Genomic DNA, 21,229 nt, shown 5'->3' with positions numbered 1-21,229 from the left:
ACACTGTGTGCACAGGCTAAAGATCCCATCTCAGGGCACTAGAGAACTCCTACACCGTATGCTAATTAACTCTACCAAAACTGAAGGTGAGGGAGAAAGAAAAAAAAAAAATTCCTCTGCTTTTTCTTGTGAAATGGATCAGGGAAAAGCAAGGTTACTCACCCCAGAGGAGTCACCCATTTCCCTTCTCGGCTGCAATCCCTCAGAACAGATGGGCAGTACCTCCAGAGGGTCAAGACAAATTTAGCTAGCCCTGACCCCAAGTATGGCATACCACCCAGTCCTATAAAAAAAGTAAGAAGAAAGTACTTTGCCCATCTAAGAATGTTTTTAATCACAGGGAAAAAAAAAAGTTAGGAAAACATGAACTTACAGCTTTTAATAAATCTCAGCTAGTACTAGTTCAATTGTGTTCACACAGAAGGTGCATGAATACTTAAAATACCCTAAAATGGCCAGCCCTTTGACCTATTATATCAAACAGATGTATACAAAGGGCTAATCAGAGAATCATTGTGCCCCCTGATGACTATTAGCAGAATGATGACAGCACAGAACTTCATGCCTTTCTATCGTACACTATTTCCCCCATCTCTTCAGCACAGATGAGAGTCTGGTCATACCACTATCATCCAGGATGTCAAAGAAAAATTTCCTGTCATTTGCAATTATGCAATATCATTAATTGGCAAAAGGAACGTAGGGACAAACATCTTCCAAACGTACAAACAATACGCTTACTGAGATAACCAGAACAGATTGTCTAGGAGGAAGTACAAAGTATTCAGGTAAAAGACTGGATTTATTCTTCCAGAAACCTCCAGGCTTCCTTCTGCCCGACACTGAGGAAAGAATACCTAAACAGTTTATGGAAGTTACATTTTACAACTCAAGAACAAACCTGGCCGTTCCAATTCTGCTTTACAAAAAAGGGGAATCAAGTCTCCTAAACCAGCCTGGTCAAAAGCACTTTTCATTCCAAGGACAAATTCCAACTGTCCACTCTTAATGTGGAAGACTTGTGATTTGGCTCATCCAGCAAAAACAGTTTGTTTCCAACAAGCAAGCACCACTTTGCAAGGCCATTCTAATTTGGTACTACTTACCTTTTCAGCGTAAAAAAAACCAAGAAGAAACCAAGCCAGGTATTGAAATTGCACCAATAATGAAATCTGAACTGCAGTTTCTTCAAAGTACTTTTCAAATCCTGAATGTATGTTCTTTCTAAACCCATCAGCTCAAACCCACTGCATCACCCCCAACTCTGAGCCATCTCCCAAAATTCCAGTGACAGGGTACTGTTGCACTGACAATCTTGAAAATTCTCTAAAGGACCTCAAGAGACTACTGAAATTCCTGGATTTTACTCACCAAAAGTAAGTGCAAAAGCCACTGTTTAGTTGTTTAGTCATAAATATACTTTACTGACAAATGGCCTACCACCCCATATCTCCAGCGTCCCTATGTACCTTTAATCTCAAGCCTGTATATTACAGCTGTTTAGTGCAATAAAACCACAAAAACTGCAATTCAAATCATAAGGCAATTTGGGGAGAATTTTGTTTGAACTGAAACACAACTTAACATTTATCTTGAATTCCTATAGCTTTGCTACTTCTATGTGATTTTTCTTCCTGTAACTTTACCCTTCCTTTTTTTTTTCTTCAGTTTTCACTCCCAAGAGAATGAATGCTCTCAAGAGAATTTTTTGTGATTTAGGTTTAGCAGATTTTTGTAAAAAGACACAAAACCATAGACACCAAAACGAAACAAACTGCTTAGAGATGAAGTAGAGGAATTTCCTCAACCTTTCAAAGAGTACTACCCATCTGCAAGAAACACAAGCACAAGGAGGAAGAAGAAATTTCGTAAGAAATTATCATGCATGCAAAAAATCAGGTCGTATATGAACAAAATTTTAAGACAAAACCATGCAGTTCACTGAAGCCTTGTGTTTCTGAAAATATTATATCCCTGATCTGTTTTCTATGGTACAGGGAAGCCACATGCTAATAAGAATTTGTCCTACTAGTGACCCTGTAGTGTTGTCTTCTCTCTCCCTAACTTCTCTGCAGTGAATTCTCTTCATCCTCCCATTAATGTAAGTATTTTTAATTGTATGCATCTCACACATGGCCTTCTTGATCAAAGCTTAGCAAAATCCAGGTCAGAAACACAGCCTTTTGTTATGCTTTTGAAGAAAATACTATAGGTAGCTTAACACAATATACTCTTGTATGATTAAATGGCACAACCTGACACAATAGATCTTCTATTTCGCCTACAAAACAGCCGAGTTTCCCTTAGGTAAAAAGTACTTCTATGCCACACAGAGTAATGTGTGGAATAAAATGTAGTGGAATGTGTGGAATAAAAGCTCCCCCTCCTGGCTTAACTAAGAAAAGTTCAGCTGCGGGAGAATACATGGTGTGAACAGTATTATCCTGAAGACAAAACACGATGGTACAAGGAACTGATCACTATTGAACCCTATGACCTAACTATTGCTATGTTGTTTTATATGTCCAGAAGTGCCCTCAGCACTCCTCTAAATAGCCACCTCCAAAAATGCTGCTCCTTGTAACATTCTGAAAGTGGCTGCAAGGACCGCTCTAGCCAAATTTCAGTTCTTAGTCACTTTGGATCTTAAGCAGTTCATGACACACATAATCTGGTGTTTAAGCCATGTTACATAAAATAATACAGTGAAGACAGACTTGTCAGAAGACTTGTTTCATCTTCTGAAATTGTAAACATCTTCCCCCAAAATCCCTCTCAAGTTAACAAAACATTCAGTTTATAATCACCATTTTGCTTTTGGTATCATCTCAAATCTCAGTCGAGCACCAGAAGCCACTGCGCCAGGTAGAAGTGTGGTGTGAGCTGTAACACAATTCCCCAGTTCCTCCCACCAGCAGAAAAAAAAATATATACCTGTTCCAACAAATGGATCATATACAACATCATTGGGTTTTACTCTCCCGTGGTTTGCCATAATGAAAGACAGGCAGGCATCCATGCTAGTATTTCCAATAAAGTGTCTCTTTTTTACACTGTAGGACTCGATAAGTTCTCTTTGGCCATCTGCAATCTGTTGAAACATTTAAAATCACTGTCAGGTCTCAGATACAAGATATAAGCAGACAGGTTAACAGACTTGCTTAAGTGACACCATCCAATGAACAAGTAACTTAATTTCACAACACATCACTTTGTTTTCTGCTGTCTGAAAATATGACAGGCTTCTTTACAAGCAACAGATATCTTGGTTCAACACCTAGATAAATTCTTCAAGAGAGAGGTCAAAAATATACGAACAATTTAGAGGGAAAATTCTTCTGAAGAAATAACAATTAGAGCAACTTTGCTATTATTCTAAGTATCAGAAAAACAACTGGCAATTTAGAGTTAAAAGAATTTCAAAATGATGAGCAGTAAAAATGCATGTTAACATGTGCATGCACATACACACACACATGCTTAAGGTCAGAAAGAATTTCTGTCTTCACTGGTTTTTCTGTCACACTCAAAATCTAAATTTAGGATAGCCTTGACAGATCAGAATTTACTGGAAAAACAAACAAAGAACAAATGCTAACATTTTTACATCAGACTTCCAAAATATGTTGAACAGGACCAAAGCAGTCTGGAAGAAAACACATTCAAAAGCTCTTCCAACACTATCCCCCAGCTCCGGTCAAAATCAGTCTTACTGGGTAAACAAAATACACTTGCCTATTTTTTTTTCAGGTTGGTTTATTCATTTTTAAACACTTCAGGAATCCAGCACAGATGGGACAACAGCTGCAATGTTTTGCAGTTATTGCCACAACCCAGGGTGCTTTCACATTAATCACAGGCATGGAGAATATTCACAGGTGCTCACAGATCACTTGGATCCCTAACTTCTCTGTGAACACCCCCTGACTACAGCTGTACAACCTCAGCAGTGGTTCTTCCTCCTTCCAGCTGCCCTTGACCCAGGGCATTGCAAGCACATATTCCCACCAGTGGCTGGTGTCATTCTGGAAGATGTCCTCTGGGGAGCCACTTTTTCCTCACAAGAAATAAAAGACCAGATCAGATTTCCTCAGGATATCCTAATAATGCAGCAGGTGTGGAGCGCATACACCCAACAGGCAAGAAAGTTTGTAGTAAAGACCTCAGATGACAAGCTCCAGACAGTTTTTGAAAGTGGTTCCTACTGTACAGCACTGCACTGTCAGTGCCCCCCGGGCGAGCATCCACCTGTGGGCTGGACCCACTCATGTCCAAAGCCTCAGGGATCAGTCTGCACCTTTCTGTGGAGGCGCCTGTCAGGACCACTTGAAGCACTTACAGAGTACTCCAGCAGGGCTGATGCAACTCAGCGGGGCTGCAAGCCATCTACAGTTCCTGTAAATCTTTCTTCGTGTTTGAAACAAGCTACTGGTGCTTTTAGCTCCATCTGGGCCCACAATAATATAATACACCACCATAGTTGTGCAGTCGCACTGCTGCGTGGAGTTCCCTCAGTGGAGGGCAAAATAAGGTATGTTCCCAGATACAATTTTTTCCACCTCTAAATTGTCAATTAACCTGCTTTTTCCTAGTCACAATAAGGACTTTCAAGACTTACATCAGTGTATTATGCAGTGACAGATTCAGCGATAATAATATGGTCTGCTTCCATTAAAACTCAACACAATTTTTTACATTTAAATTGAAGAACACTTTCCTGAAAATACAGGCCTATAAGAACTGAAGCAAGCGTACTCACGCACCCATCTACCAAAATACAGATGAAAGGGCTCTTCTGGAACATTATTAGGATCCATTCCATAATCTTCCAAAATCCAGAAGATGTGTTCTGGATTCTTTAAATTTACTTTTCCTTTGAATGGCAGAAATTCAAGGGCCTATACAATAGAAGAAAAACAGAGTCAAAAATAACAGGGTCAAATTTTTGAAATACACACCCCACAAAAGAATAAAAATAATAATAAAATAAAATAAAAATTAAAAAAAAAAAACCAAACCACAATTCCACTTGTGAGAAATGACAGATTAGTACTAAAAGTACATTCTCAATTTTCTCTGAGGTTTTGAAATGCCTTTCTTGTGAATAAAAGATGATTAAGGATTAGAAACCAGGAACAATAACATTTTTTAACTGAACAGAACCCAACTTTAGAGGAAATGAACTGTGCATATTAATTATACAATTTTCAAGTTATAAAACCAACACTGATGATGAACAACAGGATTTAAAATCTCAGTGATGTGCAGCTACACCAATTTACATACTCAGCATTATTTCATGTACACAAAAACTGAACAAGCAGGAAAGGGTAGCTACTATTAACACAGATAACTTCAGTCCCTGTAAATGAAGTAAATAGGATAAATAGCTGCTAAAAATAGAATGTGGAAGAGCAAAAATTAACAGTAATTTAGAAAAATTTCCTGATTAAAATACTGGTACAGTTAGGAGGAGAGCACAAATGCAGACAAGAGCATAAGGACAGAACAGGAAATCAGCACATAATCCACAGCTTGCAACTGAAGTCACTGGACTGGCTTGTTCCACATTCTGTAACACTAAATGCCTAATATGGAGATCAAGCAACAGATTTTCTAAAAATCTAGCACCTAACTCTAGCCATTTGAATCTTATAGTTTTGGGCAATAAGCTTCAGTTTCCCCAGCACACTGGGCTGAAATCAGCAGTAATATTTGTTTGACTTTGTATATGCCTTACATGGTCTGTTTAGAAAAAAAAGTACAAAGTCATGAACTTTGAGGAGAATGTTAATTCAGACACAAAGATCTCATTTAGAGCTGATAAGGCATAAGCTGTAAACCGCTTTAAGATCTTCACGAAATCCAAACTTAAACACACTCTAGACAACACTGATAGTATGGAATAAGAACAACGTAAATAGATTAAATTAAATGTCAAAGTTTTCTTAAACATCTACTTACATCTATCTTTTTTATTTTCTGTGCTTGGGTCAGTGTTTTATTAAATGTATGAATATGTACTTTGTAAGTAGAGTCTGACTGTAGATATGGAAGCTGAAAAAAAGGCAAAGACACTTTCATTAGTACAGCTGCAGTGCTATCCAGTGTGATTAAGGAACCATATTATCCAGATTCTTTATATGCATACCATCTTGTCCATTGGATAGTTCTTCAAAGATGCATAGAGCTCCCCTGCAGATCTTCCATGACCCCACAGTTCAAATATAGACCTGAAATTACAAAGTTTTTAGAGTGCAGTCATATAGGGGGAAAAAAAAATGCCTCACAGATACTTACTCCTTTTAACCTTCTTGGCCAATGTATTTCGGCTTTACTTCATGGAGTACTGAAGTGCGTTATTAAACTCTTAGCACATGCTTAAGTTTTGTTCTTAACAAGGACACGCTTATTTTTAATCCTAAACTGGTATTTTGATGAAGCTTTTTTGTTTAGTAACATATACTAAAAGGTAAATTTCAGTCTTGGGACCCTTGGATATCACCAGACCTTTTTCTGGCACACAGCGATACTAGCGAATGAGACAAAATTCATTTGTACCTACCGATTCGATGGCGTAAGCAAAGGCTGAAAAAGGTCAAGAACAGACTTTCAAAGTGTTATGCTACCCTGGAGTAAAACAAATCGTGAAACTGTAACATCCTACATATAATGACATCATCAGAGGTTCTATCCCATTTTAAGATGTGGTTATGATGTCTGATACTTTCACATGTTTAAACACTATGCTGTCTTACACTTTTTTTGTTTTGTTTCCATATTGCTGGCTTTAAGATAAGCATTGCTTTGAAAGATGAAATAACAGGTGCTACTGTAATGAAGACACAGCACCACATCATAGACCTTTCCCCCAGCATTCAAATATCCCAACCGAGTGGACCTTCCGATCAAAGAATAAAGTATTTTTAGTACAGGAATCCTAGTGTCACTGCATATATTGTTAGACACTCTTATGTGCATTTGCAACACACCATAAACACATCCTTTAAGGATTAGCAGTGCCATGTAGTACCTTTTCAAAGATGACTCCTGAAAGAAAATCTTCAAAATGTTCAAAGGTTTAGCTCACTCAAGCAAAAATAAAAGAGAACTCTATTTTACTAAGTGACAATAGCAGATACCAAGGCCCAGTGGTAAGACATTTTGTTAAATTATTCCTTTCCTGAACAAATTATTTAAGGCTACGTTTCTAACCTGCATTTACCCTGAAAACAAAGTATATTTTTCACAGTGTCTAATTTTTTCCTAAAGCATCTGTTTCTATTTACCGTGAGAACTTGAACTATATTTCTAGATGGAGCAATGGAAATGCTGACAGCATAGGCTGTACTAGAGAGAACCAAATGTTCATCTTTGAATTTTATTCAACTGTTGGAGAAGCTCTTATAAGACCTTCAGGCTCACTTCTTACTTTTACACTTACATATGTATTGGAAAAAAACCACAAAATGCTGGGGAGATTTTATTTAGATAAATGTATCCTTCAGAGCTTTTAACATTCATTAGCATTGCAATGGAGATACTCCAGCAATCTTACTCTAGAACTAACATATCTCCCACAACCATGAGATTTTATGCTTTCTACATAAAATAGCATACATCAGTTGAAAGACCATGGCGTATGGAACATCTGCAAGCTGTTTTGTCGCGTTTTACTTCCTTAGCTACCTACAGCTGCTTTTTGAAGTGCAGTACAGTTTATCCCCATTGGAACATACTATCATAAGGACAGCTTTGTATACATGGGGTTTCTTTAGGCAAGAGTGTACAACCCAAGTCATTGTGGGTAAAACTGAATACCTGACACAAGAAGTACTCAACAGGGACCATGCAACGCTCTGCAGAGGCACCCAAAGTAACCCTAAAAAGGACAGCACAGACACTCCAAATTTAGTATGGTCAGAGAGCCATACCACAGCTATGCTGCTTCTGATCCTGAACCATACCTCCGAGGTATCTCTCAAGCCTCACTGGAAAGCATGTTATGCAGACACCTCTAAAAAAGACCAAAAGCCGCTGGAACAATCACTCTCTGGCATATTCCTGTGCTCTTGAATTTTCTAGAAGGATCTCTGCTGCAGCGGTCTGGGCTGAGGGCTCAGATACCAGCACTAGGAGGGTGACACAAGGAATCACTACTTTTCCCTTCCAAACCTGATTTTCAGTTTTTACGTATCACTTTTTATCTTTTAATTCCATACACATTTTAAAACAAGCCACTAACCAAACATTATTCAAGGCAACTAAAACATCAGTGACGCTACAAGACAAGTACTGGCTCGGCAGTGAAGAACTCAGTTTCAAGAACCTGCGTTGATCGTACGCTAAGTAAAGAGGACGGGTACGCTACATAATCAGACCTACAGGCTCCAGTAACACCTCGTCAATTCTAGAGGTAATCAGAGACTGCTTATTTTAAGACTCCATACAAAATTAGTATTTGCCACGATATAGCAGAACAATTTTCCACCATCTACATTATCATTTAGATTTTTCACCTCTTACTTTGCACATACTGTCCTTTTCATTAGTCCCCTTGCCATCTCTTCCGAAGGAATATTGAGAATCCAAAATGGAGACTGAAATAGAGAAGATAAGTGATGCAAATACCTAACTGGAGGATGCCATGTGAATTACACAACTACACAGTTCTGATCTATAAAAACAGAACATGCATGCTGAAGATTAAAAAAAACAAATAAATCTGTTAACTGTACAGAGAACATGAGGATAAAACATTTAATTTGAGGTAAAACTGTACACTCAGCTTGAATGTCTGAGAAATTTTATTAGGTATTTCATTTTCCCACCATATGTTTGACTTGGTTAAATATTACTATTTGTTTATGCTTCTCTAGATTATTCATCCTCTAAAGACTCAAAACACCTCGTTACACACAAGCAGTAACTAAAACCCAGTAATGTTCTCTGACGAAGCACTGAGACCAGAATCATACAGCTTCCTAGCTTCACTCTTCCAGATATGCTGGCTCATTGATTTAGAGGCAAACACCAAATTCAAACTGCTACTGAATATTTTCATGGTTCGGCTATTCTGAAAAGGAGAGACTCCCAGCAGATGGCACTGTTTCTTTTTCACACTGCTAAATGAAGACATCCCGAGGTGCATTTTGTGCATCTTTTACTCAGTTCTGAGTCTCTACTGAAATTGAGCATTGCTCGGTTTTGGAAGATTCCTTATTTTCCTAAGAAACTTCAAAATTTATTCAGCCACCCACATTTAATAAAAATACTATTAAAAAACATACTTGTATACCATATGTGCACTCAAGTAAAATATTTGGTCCTCACTTACATTTACACGAATTTCCTGCTCACCACTGAACTGTCCACCATAAAGCGAGAGTAAAGATGTTATTTCCTAAAATTAAAATATAAAGGTCAGGCTTTAGGTGCATTAACTAATGTTGGGTTGTTTTTTTTTTTAAAAAAAAGGAGCAAAGCAGATTTTTGTACAGTGACAATTTCAGAGATAGAGCAGCACACCATAAATTCTATTGCAGACTGTGACCTCCATAGGGATTAGGAACAAAATCTGAGAGATGGCAACAGAAGAAAGAATGGCGTTTACTACTGACTTACTGTGGGAACCAACAATGAAACATTTGGAGTAATTGTGTGGATAGGGCAGAGGTTCACAATTAAATTCAGCTTGTCTAAAAACCAGCTTTCTCAGAGTTGAATTGCAAAAGAACGAGCTACAAATAGTTTATGAAGTGTTGTACAGTATACAGTAAGACCAAGTTAGGCAAATTTCAGTAATCAAATCCCACTATTTTGCATTTTTCTATTCGTCTTTCACTGAAATCTTTACTGTTCAGTCCTACACTCTCACAACAATATTCCTCTTACAATATTATTCTATCTATTCTTAAAATATTTTTCTGACTAACACATAAAAGCAATGCCTCACTAACAACACTCTGACCCGGGGCTGGGCCCAGCGCTGAGCATCAATCCCTCTTCTGTTACCTCGCTGCTTTACAGGTATCTCAACAGTTTTCTTCAGTAGGTGTCTTTTCCAGAGTAAACTAAACCAGAGGCTGTAAACTGAACACAGAAAACAGCAAACCTCCAAGAAACAGGGTAGCAAGTAATAATTAAAAAACCACCCACTAAAAAGACTTTTGAACTGAAATGAGAAGTAAACATTGGGGATGTTTCTCATGCAGCCCCTTTGTTAGAAATGACACGCTGAAGCCTCTGAACGTTACTGGCAAAAGAACACAGAAGCAAATTTTTATATTGGCTTAGATTTGAACCGAGTGGGTAAAAAAAAGATTACCATGAAGTATTCCAAAAAACAGAGGAAAAGAAAACCCCAGCATAACACTAGCACATGGCTTTAGTGGGACATTACCCCATTCATTTCCATCTTCCCATTTGCATAGAAAGGACATAAGAAACGCTGGAAAAAACAGGGGGTTTGTGCCAGGAGAATAAAAGTTTATGCGTAACTATTTCATTGTATGGTCCTGGGACGACAAAAGCACCTGAGATTTTACACATGAATCAGTGGCATCTCCACACACTACCAGTAAATATTATTAAAATTACCACCTCCAGGAAAGTGACAAGAATGAGAAGCAGAGAAAACATGGCCTGTGAGGAAAGGCTTGGAGAGAAACATGATCATGACCTCTACACATGCTAAAGGTTGCTGTGATAAAGGAAGGTAACAACCTGTTTTTGATATTTACTACAGAGGAGACAAGAGCACTGGGTTCAGATCACAGCAGTGCTCTGGATGAGAGGTTGGGAAGATCCTTCCAAGAGTAACGTCAGTGAAGCACTGGAACAGATATGCCTGAAGGTAAGAAAACATTTGACGTGCACCTATCTGTCCTTTAAGAGACACCCTGGGCTGGAAAACAGGATGCCTGATGTCACCCCTCAGTATCTGGCCTAACCGAAGAGAGATCCCTGACTATGGAGCACAGTTTCTTATCGACTATGAACTATGAAACACAGAACTTTATTCTACAGATGCCTAACAACAAACGTGGACTTCAACAAACACCTTCAGCTGTTGTGATCCAGCACCATCACCAGAAGAAAAGCAGTCCTCTCGTATCCCGTACGTAGGTGTGGTAGAGATGCAGATCAGGCAGCTGATCTGGCTGAAAAATCTGTCTTTGCTTGTTTCATTAAGTTTTCAGACAAATCAGGTCCCTAACGCAGCTCACCACAAAGCCAAACACATGGCTGAGCAGTCACCAGAGTACAAGAAAAGGGAAATGGAACTGCTTTCTTCAGCAGCTGCATCAACCAAGTACAACTACAACCTTGGTGAAAAAAGAAAAACTTTCTATGTTACATATATATTGTCTTTTTTCGTACTTAATCTGATGACGTTGCCTAAAGAAAAACTGGGTTAATCATAAATAAATTCATGTTCCAGTCCCACAAAGCAGATAGTGAAAAACAATGCACAAAAGAAAGCCTTAATGAAAACAAGGAAAATAGATGATGCAATACACATTAAATATTTTAAAATGTGTAATGATGACCTACCAATTCTAACAAAATAACTCTGCATTTCAGCAATATTTTAAACAATAACAAATTTTGCAACCAACTGGCATAAACGTGTCAATGACAGACTGCAGCTGTGGAGGCAGGACTCGCTGGCTCCCACACCTGACACGCTGCGACCCTACTGCAGAAGCAGGTCTGCTCTCTCTGATCCCGCATCGGCCAGTGCAGCACAAACCCTTCTGACTGCATGGAAATAAACACTCAGAATTAAAAGGCAAAAGTGAACAGTCCTTGGTGCCACCGCTGTGACACAGAGGAGGGACGCTCATGACCAGGACACCAGCCATGGCCTTGGAGACCTCCGTTCGATCCCAGCATGCATGCAGGCCCTAGGACTTCAGGGAAGCCCCATCCTCGCCGCTCCCCAGGTCTTCCTCCACAAAATGAAGATATCCGCACCCTCCTGCCTGGAGCAGCTCCATCAACACCCGGGACAGGGAGGACCTCGCGTGTCGCCAGGGCAGCACCGACCATTTAGGTACCCACACCACACGGGTGGGACCACTCACACAGTAGATTAAGCAAACTGAAAAGTCACCACAACAGGACCTTAAGGTCCTGCTTCCTTAAGGAAAAGATTTTCATAAACTCATTTTTTTTCCCTCCCAGTTTTCATTTCTTATCTGGAGCCCCAGGTACTTTGCTGGCAACCTCTCCTGGCTCCAAAGGCTCTGGAGAGCGGCAGGGGAGGTGTTGCCGCAGAGCCACCACGAAGAGGCTCTCCATGGAGGGTGGGGGCAGGAGGAGGAGGGGGCCTACGCCCGCTGCAAGGTTGAGGGGAAAGAGGCGGCCCCGCGCCAGGGTTCCGCTTGCCACAGGACACGGAGGGCGGCGAGCGCAGGGGCACCGGGCGCCCCCGGCCCCGGCAGCCGCGGGCTCTCCCCGAGCCGCGCAGGGCGGGCAGCAGGCGAGGCCCCGCGGGAGCCAGGCCGCCTCCCGGGCACAGCCGGGGCCGCGCTGCCCGGGGCCGCCCCCGAGGGCAGCGCCTCGCCCGGCCCCCCGGCCTCAGCTAGTCGGCCCCGCCGGGCCCCCGGCCCCGGTTCTGGCCCCGGCCCCGGCCCCGACCCCGACCCCGGCCCCGGCCCCGACCCCGACCCCGGCCCCGGCCCCGGCCCCGCGGGGCGCTCACCGGCAGGCGGAACTCGAGGTGCTCCTGCGCCAGCAGCAGCAAGCACCGCCGGGGCGCCGAGGCCGCCAGCGCCATGTCCGGCCATCCCCCGCCTCCCCGGGCCGCATGCGCCGCCGGGCGGGCCCAGCGCCGCGGCGGGAGCGGCAGCGGCGGTGGCGGGAGGAGCCCGCCCGCCTCGGCGGGGAGGCGCCGGCCCGGCCGCGGCCAGCGGCAAGGACCGTGTGAGGAAAAAGACCCCCCCACAGCCCCGTGCCTCTCCGCAGCGCTGGGTACCGGCGTTGCCAGCGGCTCTGCTGGCCGAGGGCGTCCGGAGCAGCGGCTGCCAGCGCGGGCTGCGGGGACAAAGTACTGCTCGCGCTCTTAATTAGTGTTTATTTCACCTTCTGCTCATCCTTTTCTTTTTAATTTGTATCTTGTGTATGCTTTATCATGCACGCCATGCGCATTATACAGTAGTACCGGTATATAATTTATAAATACGTAAACGCGTGTGTTCTGGGGACACCTGCTCAGCCGTGTTTTACCGGTAGGGGCGCAGGACCGGGGCACCCGCCGGGCTTGGGCCGTGCCCCTACGGCTGCGCAGCTGCAGCCGCTCCTTCCCCCGGCCGCCACCTCCCTCGCTGCCATCGCTGGAGCAGGCCGTTACGTAACAGTAACAATTAGCGGGCGGCAAAGGAGTCGCGCCCGCTGTACGCGGGAAGGAGGTCAGCGCCGGCGACATGGGTGTAGGAGCAGATAGAGCTGAGAAACAGATTCCCAGGAAAGGGGCAGAGATGTGACTATCCAACAAGGGGGAAAATTTTTTTTTTGTATTGCAGCTTATATTTTAAACATCTAGACTTGATAACTATAATCCCGTATTCGCTGATCTCCTTGTTATGTTGAGCTGAAAGGTTCAGCTTATCCAGATTTCAGTAAGCCTTCTGTTAGGACCAGGCCAGCTCAGCACTGAACTCATGTTCTGTATTTTCTGTGCTGGTTTTTGGACAGCTTTTTTTCTAGATGGCTAAGATTTTGCTCATGACCTATGAGCACTGCACAGGCCACGTTCTTTACGCATCTCCATAATCTCATCGTGCAGCTTCTCCAGTTATCTCTTCCTGCAGTACTCAGAACTGAGGTTTGCTATGAAGATTTAGCTCTGATGATTGACAAGAAAACAATCTAAATGTGAACTGGCCTCTAAACGTGAACTTTCCCAGAAGAGAAAGAAAAGAGGTAGATGTGGATCAGGCTTGTTCACCCCAGCAGTTCAGTGCTGAGACCCAGCAATAAACACACTGCTGAACTGCTGACAAATCCTGCGCGTCTGAGATTGCTTACAAAATCTGAGAATTGCTGAAAGAGATTTAGTGGGAGAAGACTGCTTGTAGTTTTTCCGATCTGTCTCACTTTAAATTTCTTAGCTGTATAGCTTCCATTTTAGAAACTCGTTAGGAAGGGGTATTAAGCTTAATCTCTTTGAGACTGGCTTTCTCTTACTTTATCTGCACTCCTTTATCTGCAGAGCATTGCTGTCCGTTCTCAGAAGGTGAGTACCCAATTTCACAGTGCTACTGTTTTCTACAGAAGAATTTTACTAAAGCACTGTTTTTTCCGGCTTTTGACTTGAGGATCCATGCAAAATCTCTGGCAGTCTCTATATGCTGCTCAGCATAGTTTGAAAGTGTATGTATATTAATAAGAATTACAGAGTATTTGATACTGACATGAAAACAAAGTGCTTTCCAGATGCTGTGTTTGTAAACTTAACATACATTCCTATACTGCCACTGAAGAGAATCAAGCAGTTTGTTAGCGTGGATTTGGGGAGTCATCTTACATCGACAACTTTACATAACTATTTTAGGGAGGGAAAGGAAGAACAATTATCCTTTTTAGCCTTCGGGGGAATTTTAAGTACACAAAATGTAATTACTCAAATTGGAATTTATCCAGGAAGCTAGAATTAACCACCGTCCTCTCACAAAAAATAGAACAACAGGATCATATGACAATCATGAGTTCCAATTTAAAAGTGAGAGACTGTGAATGAAAAGCCATTATTTAATGTGTGCTGCTGTTCATCTCTCTCAGTTCTCTTTCGCAGCTGTTTTGGTTGCCATCTTCTGCTCACCCCGTGCACTCTTCTAGACCCAAACGCAACACAAGTTTTTTTGACTGTGACTTGCACGTTCTGCTGGGGCATTCAGGGAGCTGTCGCTGATCATGGGGTTCACGTGCAGCAGCATCAACATATGTATATGGGCAAATATGCATGAAATCTTACTTAAACAACAATGCTTTTAAAATATAGAAATGCCTAATGTATAATTCAGTTATTAAATTGTTTGGAATTTGCATTTCTGTCCATTTCCCGATAAAGCCAGCACTAATCCTCTGTTTTATCTCCAAACAACTGTAAGAAAAGTATCAGCTCTACTAATGTGCTATACGGAAACTCTAGTTTGTGCATTTCAACACGGGAAGGATAGGATCCAGCAAAGGCATGGTTATAACAGTTGGATCTCTATGGGTATATAGTCTATAGTATAAGTCTGTCCCTAATTCATCAAAATAATTACATACTGCACAGATAGTCCATCATCTAGGTACGTGTAACGTTATAGGTGGCAGGCAGCCCGTGTAGCCAGAGGAGCTGGGCAGTTTCCCCTCTGGCAGGCAAGCTCCCTTGCCTGCAGCCTGCCTGGAGGTTTTAGTAGGCAGACATGGCCGTGCATCACAGCCTTTTAAGGGAGAACTATCTATTCTGGCTTTGTCTTCTTTGCTAAATAGGGCGTTGCGGACGGTGCCGCACTCGCTAACTGGATTTCTACTTCTCTTTTCAGTGCCTGATGGGGAGAATCCCCGTGCTTCCACCGCAAATCGGCGTTTTGGCTCCGGACAATGTTTTCTGTGCAGGACAACTACTGCGGTCTGTGGGCACCTCGTCGGCACGGCGTGGGTTTGTCCACCTTTAATCAGCGTGCAGGCAGGAGAAAAGCTGCCCACCCCTGTGTATGGGTTGGTGCGCTGCCTCTTGGGGAATGGATTGCTCTGTCGCCTGTCAGTAAGCCTGTGCTGAACAGGTCAGCCAGCACTGCATCAGATTGTTTGGGAAGTCTGCGGGGGTAAGGATAAAGTTCTTTAAAAGGCATCGTTGCATGAAGAGTAAGTACTGCACTCTGTGTTGCACAGAGGCTGCGGGGTATGTACGGTCATTGCGGGACCTCTGGTACGCCGTGTAACCTTGTAAGCATAACTTACTGCCCTGTGTTACAAAGTGGCTTCCGAATTTCAGCCAAATCACTTTTACTTTCCTCATTGCTGTAGAATTACGGGTGGACTTAACAAAATCTTCAGATATTTAAGGTCTTTTTCAGCAGCCTTGCCTCTCACTCTGGCAAAACTCTTCCAAAAATTATCAGGCCGATTTGTTGTTTTTCTTTCACAGCTGACAGTGCACCCAGGAACCACAGTTACAGCCAGTCATTGATTTGTTTCCTGCTTGAGCACCATAAAACATTTTCAAGAAATGGAAGAAGATGAAGGGCAGAGTGCTAAAGCTACCAGTGCGGTGGGTGACTTGAGGAAAAGTTGGCAGACCTGGGCAGAGGATCACATTGAATATCAGAGAAAGAACCCGTTCAGCAATGACAACAGGCTTGCATCTAAACCGGTGCATACTCACAGAGGAGATCCTACCTACGGGAGACCCCCTGAAGGGTCTCAGACAGAGCAGAGAGGAAAAGATGCTCACTCACATGTGGGAAAGGAAGTAGAAGAGCTGTGCTTGATCATTAGAAGCACCGGAGAGGTGGGAGAAGATGGACATGTGAGTGTGACATTCGGGCAGCTGTTTGAAACATATGTGACTATTTCCAATAAAGTAGTGGGAATCTTGTTAAGAGCCAGAAAACATGGTCTGGTTCACTTTGAAGGCGAAATGCTTTGGCAAGGAAAAGATGATGATGTGATCATCACTTTACTAGAATGAGGCTTTGTCATCTGATGAATTCTGCTGCATGGTTCCATTTGGAAAAAAATATCTGGATACCATCTTGAAAGAGGTTTTCAGTACAGAATTGCAACTCAGCTACTTACTGGGACATGAGCAGGATGAAAAAATGTTTTCATAAAAATGCTAAAAAATCATAAAAAAGATCTGGACAGAAATCACAAATAATCAACTAATCCATCACGCTGCCATTGGATTGTCCTTTCATTATTATCATCCACTACCAAGTATACCGTAGTTCTTCAAATATCTCTGCTGGCTTACTGCTTTAGGTTACTGAAGGTATACATTACTAACTTGCTACCACACAATGCTGATTCTTGCAGGTTGTGAAATACTGGCTCTGTGTGGGATTTTGATTTGTAAAACATGGAATTGAACACTTTTATGGGAATTCATATACTTCTTCAAAAAAAGAGCCTGGTATATAGCAAAAGTTTAGGTTATTTTCACGTGGTGAAACTGAATAAATGGAAGTTATGTTGACTTTCATGAAGTATATGAAAATTCCCAAATTTACGGAAATATCACAGCAAGGATATTTGATGGTTCCTAAATTAGTTGCATCTTGCGTGCATTTCAGAGAGCTGCACTAGTCCTGGTATTTAATAGTCTATTCTTATCATCATATCTTCTCCAAACTTTCTGTGTTTCTTGTTCTTTTTCCTCTGTATCTCACACCATTTTTACCTGTTCTGTTCTTCTAATGCTGTGTCATACCCTAGAAGATCACAAAGCTCCACAGCCTTCTCGGTGAATTCAGCTAATTTTTCTTCATAGAAAGTAGGGTCCCACAACATTAAGAAGTGACAGACAACTGAAACTGTAGATTGGGGCACTGTTCCTTCATGAGAGGAAAAGAAAAAAGGCTCTTTCTCTTCTTTCACCACAATGTAGCAATATTGTTCACAACAGGAGGAGATTAGAGTTCCTGTAGTGCCAAATGCATAAATAAAAGTATAGTGGTGCAGTCCTATACCTCACTTAGCTGGGGCAGAGCTGTGCTTTGAAAGCACAGTTGTGAGTTCTCCAAACTGGGAGAAAAAATGATCTGCTGATTAAAAAGGGGACTGAAAGATGACCAATAACAATTTCCTTCATGGTTCTTCTTGGGGAACTTTTCCTATGCTTAAAAAAAGAAAGGATTGTTTATATACAATAGTTGTAATAATGCTATTAAAAATAATCAGGAGCTGTTATTTACAGTAGTCCCCACCAAGAAAACTATAATTAGGAATACAAAATTCTATTTTTTACCAGTGCAAATAAAAGCTTTTATGTGGTGTTAACTACACTACTTGATGGGTCTTTAAAATAAGAATATTCTCTTGCCTCAAAAGGATATTGAAACCTAATATAAATTATGAACTTGATAAAAGTGGTAGATTATTTTATCCTATTTATATAAAAGAACGTTTTTTGCAAAAAGCCTAAAAGAATGGAGGTTTTTTGTTTTGACATTTTCATCCAATGGGGATTTGCATCAAAATAAGCCTTTTGACTGAGCAAATAAAAATATGGAATTCATTATCCCTTTTGGGGGGATATGCTTCCTTTTCCTAGTGAGGGAGGCTATTATGCCTCCTTTTCTTAGTGAAAAGACAATGAAAATAGAAAAAAGGAAAGAAATGAATGTGCTGAAAGAATTATATCTGGGGGACAGGGGAGCCAGATGCAGGTGGAGCACGGAGGCGGAAACAAAGGGTGGGTTTTAATCGCCACATAATTTTACCATGTAGGAAACTGGGGAATGTGTGCTGCACCAGGCACTGCTGGTGTGTGTTCCCTTAGTTTTCAAAACCACTCCTTCTTCCTAAACAAATCTATGTCTCGCAGATGAAAACAAGACATATAATTTGTGATCTTAACACGTTTAAAATGCTTTGGTTTTTTGGAAAAGCATTTCTTGCAAAAATGACATGAGCACACCTTAGTGGATTTCAGCTCCCATTAGATAAAGCCTGTACATGCATTTTGATTTCAAAACGAATCAAGCTTTTTATAATACAGCTACGGAATGCAATTTGTTTAATTCTAACAATTTTCAAATTCACTCAGTGCTGCTGTAGCACTTGCAGGAAGCAGTATCAGGTGGTTCAAGTGTTGCCAGCTGACTAACAGGATAGTAATATCAGGAAAAAAACCACATTACTAGACATTGTACAATAATACATTAAAAGACACACAGCTGGGGCAGTGTGTAGCCTGAGCGCTCTAAGATGCAAGTCCAGCTCATGCAAATTTACTAGTTCTTAATTAAGTCTGGCGCAAGTAGTTAAATGATGGGAATCTAGGCTTCCGCTGCTATGTAAGCAGTGAGTGTTAGATGCTTACACGGCCTCTGCTGCACTCTCGTGTGCTGCTGGTTGGTTTAAATATCACTTGAGTACATCTACAAGAGCTTTAAGCACACCTCTGATGAAAACAGATAGAAGCAGAGTAAGCCCTAATGAAATGGTCTTACCAATTTTGGAAGCGACTACAAAAAGCTTGCCCTATCATGATATTTTTAATAAAACCAAGGATTATTATCAGAAAGGTTATTTATAGACGGATGGATGTTTTTAAACAATTATAGGGCCAAATTTCCTACCTGCCAGCTTTAGATGAGCATTCTCTAAAGAGTGACTGAAATCTTTCTATGTGCCCATGCAATGGTTATAAACACCAAAAAAGCTGCCAAACTTGGTCAGCACACAGGTTGACAAATCCAATCTCCTGCTTCTGGCAATAGCCAGTATTTCAAAAGAAGTCTAAAAGATAGGTAACACAATTGGTCAGTTTGTCCACTGGTATACTCCAGAATAAAAAATTACTCCTGAAGCCTGTACAGTCAGGAGTGCATCATATCTAATGGACATGACTGAACTGAGCTACTGGTTTACAAGTTTTACAAAATTCTACTTCCTCGACTGTGATGTGAGGATTAGATTAGCACCTACAGATGCAACAGGAATGTAAACTTTTCAACAGGCAAGTTTTTTGCAGCAGGCCCCCATTAGAGTAAATGGAACAGAATTTATTAAATTATTTTCACAAAAATTATACCATGTGAGGTTTTTTAGTATTACAGATTATTTAGAGTAGCAAGTAAACTCTGACCTTCTAAAAGGTGCTCTGGCCCTGCTAAGTAACTTCCAGCTCTTCAAATCTCTCCTAAACTTCACTTCTTTGTGGCAAGCTCCCTCAGTGGTCTTTCCTCTTCTTCCACTTGAAGCCTGTGAATTCTGCATCTGTTTTGGACTGTACATTGTATAGGGATTATCTGTATTTTGTCTTGTCAAACACTGAAAGCACTTTCAGCACTTCAATAAATATTGCACATCAGCTTGAAATGACAGCAAGTGAATTTTTATGCAGCATTTTATTGTTTCCAAGATTGTCAAATTTCAAATACAATTTTCACTGGTTTGCTCCCATTTTTATGCTTTTATTTACAACTCACACTTAAGAAGACTTCAAAATAGCTTGAGGAGTTATTACCAATGTAATCACCTTGAAAATGTCCTTAGTCAAAACACAAACTTTTTTTTAATTCTGCATTTAACAGCATTGTACGTGTATCTGTTTCACCCTTTCAGAGGGGGCAGTTAGTACTTCAGCATAAAAGCATTATTCTCTGGGTTTGCATTAGGCTGGGAGTTTACATAAAACAATTGAGCAAAAGAGTACAAATAAAGCTTTGTCATTCCTAAATATGTAGTCAAAAAAGCAGCTTTTCTCAGGACTGCTAATACTGGATCAAAGAACAACAGAGCCAGGGGCAGTGGCTAAGCAACTTTCCTTTGCTTCTGCAGGCTCTTGGAGAGTTAGAGCTGCTGAGTTCACTCTCCAGCAGTATTTTACTGATCTTTGCTCACTGGAAAGCTCCACGGAAGATTTTGGAAGTTTTAAAATGATGCTATAATGCTGCTGCAGAAGAGGGTGACATAGTTAATGGGGTCTGCCCACCACCTCTTCCACGAGCTACCCAGTAATTCTGAAGCATATCCAAAGCATTAGGATAGGCTTTTCAGAAACTATTTCTCAGCCTAATTAAAAAAATTATCTGCTGAGTCCAAGAATGCTTGTCAATACAGAAGGAAAATGGAACATACTTCTATGCTGAAAAACACTAATGAGATACTGAGCATTCATCTCAGTAATTAATGTGTCTCTTTAATGATTTCTTGTTTGAGCTGGTTTGAGGCCCGTCTGCTGCTGTCAGAGGCAAGTTGAATTCCCTATCTTGTTCATCAGCAAAAGTTTGGAAGCTAGATTATATCCTCATTTTTACCTTTCTGGTCTTACTGTCATTAGCGGGACCCTTCTCAAATGGAAGATGCAACAGTTGACCTGCACACTTCTGTGTACATTTGACAACGTACTGGGTCTGGCTGGGGTGGAGATAATTTTCTTCAGAGCAGCCCATAAGGTGCCATGTTTTGGGTTTGTGACTGAAACAGCATTAATAAAACACCAGTGTTCTGGTGACTGCTGAGCAGTGCTTGTACGGAATCAAGGCCTTCTCTTTTTCTTGCT

General features: G+C 41.3%; 1 protein-coding gene and 1 long non-coding RNA gene across 7 annotated transcripts in view; one reads left to right on the top strand and one right to left on the bottom strand.

Moving 5' to 3' along the window:
• TRMT11 (tRNA methyltransferase 11 homolog) overlaps positions 1-12,904 on the bottom strand; it is a 30,191-nt gene extending 17,287 nt beyond the window's left edge. For 4 of the 6 annotated variants that reach the window (XR_012041469.1, XR_012041470.1, XM_072855793.1 and 1 more), the window contains exons 1-7: positions 12,710-12,904; positions 9,338-9,403; positions 8,527-8,600; positions 6,152-6,233; positions 5,965-6,057; positions 4,764-4,898; positions 2,935-3,091 (exon numbers count right to left, since the gene is read on the bottom strand). Coding sequence is in view for 4 of the 6 variants with exons in the window: in XM_072855793.1 (XP_072711894.1) it covers positions 2,935-3,091; positions 4,764-4,898; positions 5,965-6,057; positions 6,152-6,233; positions 8,527-8,600; positions 9,338-9,403; positions 12,710-12,784 (682 nt within the window). In the remaining 2 variants the exon portion in view is untranslated. Of the gene's footprint in view, positions 1-2,934; positions 3,092-4,763; positions 4,899-5,964; positions 6,058-6,151; positions 6,234-8,519; positions 8,601-9,337; positions 9,404-12,709 lie in introns of those variants that run through there. The other 2 variants (XM_072855795.1, XM_072855796.1) reach the window with 2 other exon arrangements.
• Positions 12,905-12,914: 10 nt separating this feature from the next.
• Positions 12,915-21,110, top strand: LOC140649104 (uncharacterized). Its single transcript, XR_012041471.1, has 3 exons — positions 12,915-13,054; positions 15,540-15,821; positions 16,145-21,110. It is a non-coding gene; the product is annotated as an uncharacterized lncRNA (long non-coding RNA).
• The last annotated feature ends 119 nt before the right edge of the window (positions 21,111-21,229 follow it).

The sequence above is a fragment of the Ciconia boyciana genome, chromosome 3, assembly GCF_034638445.1.
Source record: "Ciconia boyciana chromosome 3, ASM3463844v1, whole genome shotgun sequence".
Classification (NCBI taxonomy): domain Eukaryota; kingdom Metazoa; phylum Chordata; class Aves; order Ciconiiformes; family Ciconiidae; genus Ciconia; species Ciconia boyciana.
The sequence above is the reverse complement of the archived record's forward strand: the minus strand, read 5'-3'. Positions and strand labels throughout refer to the sequence as shown.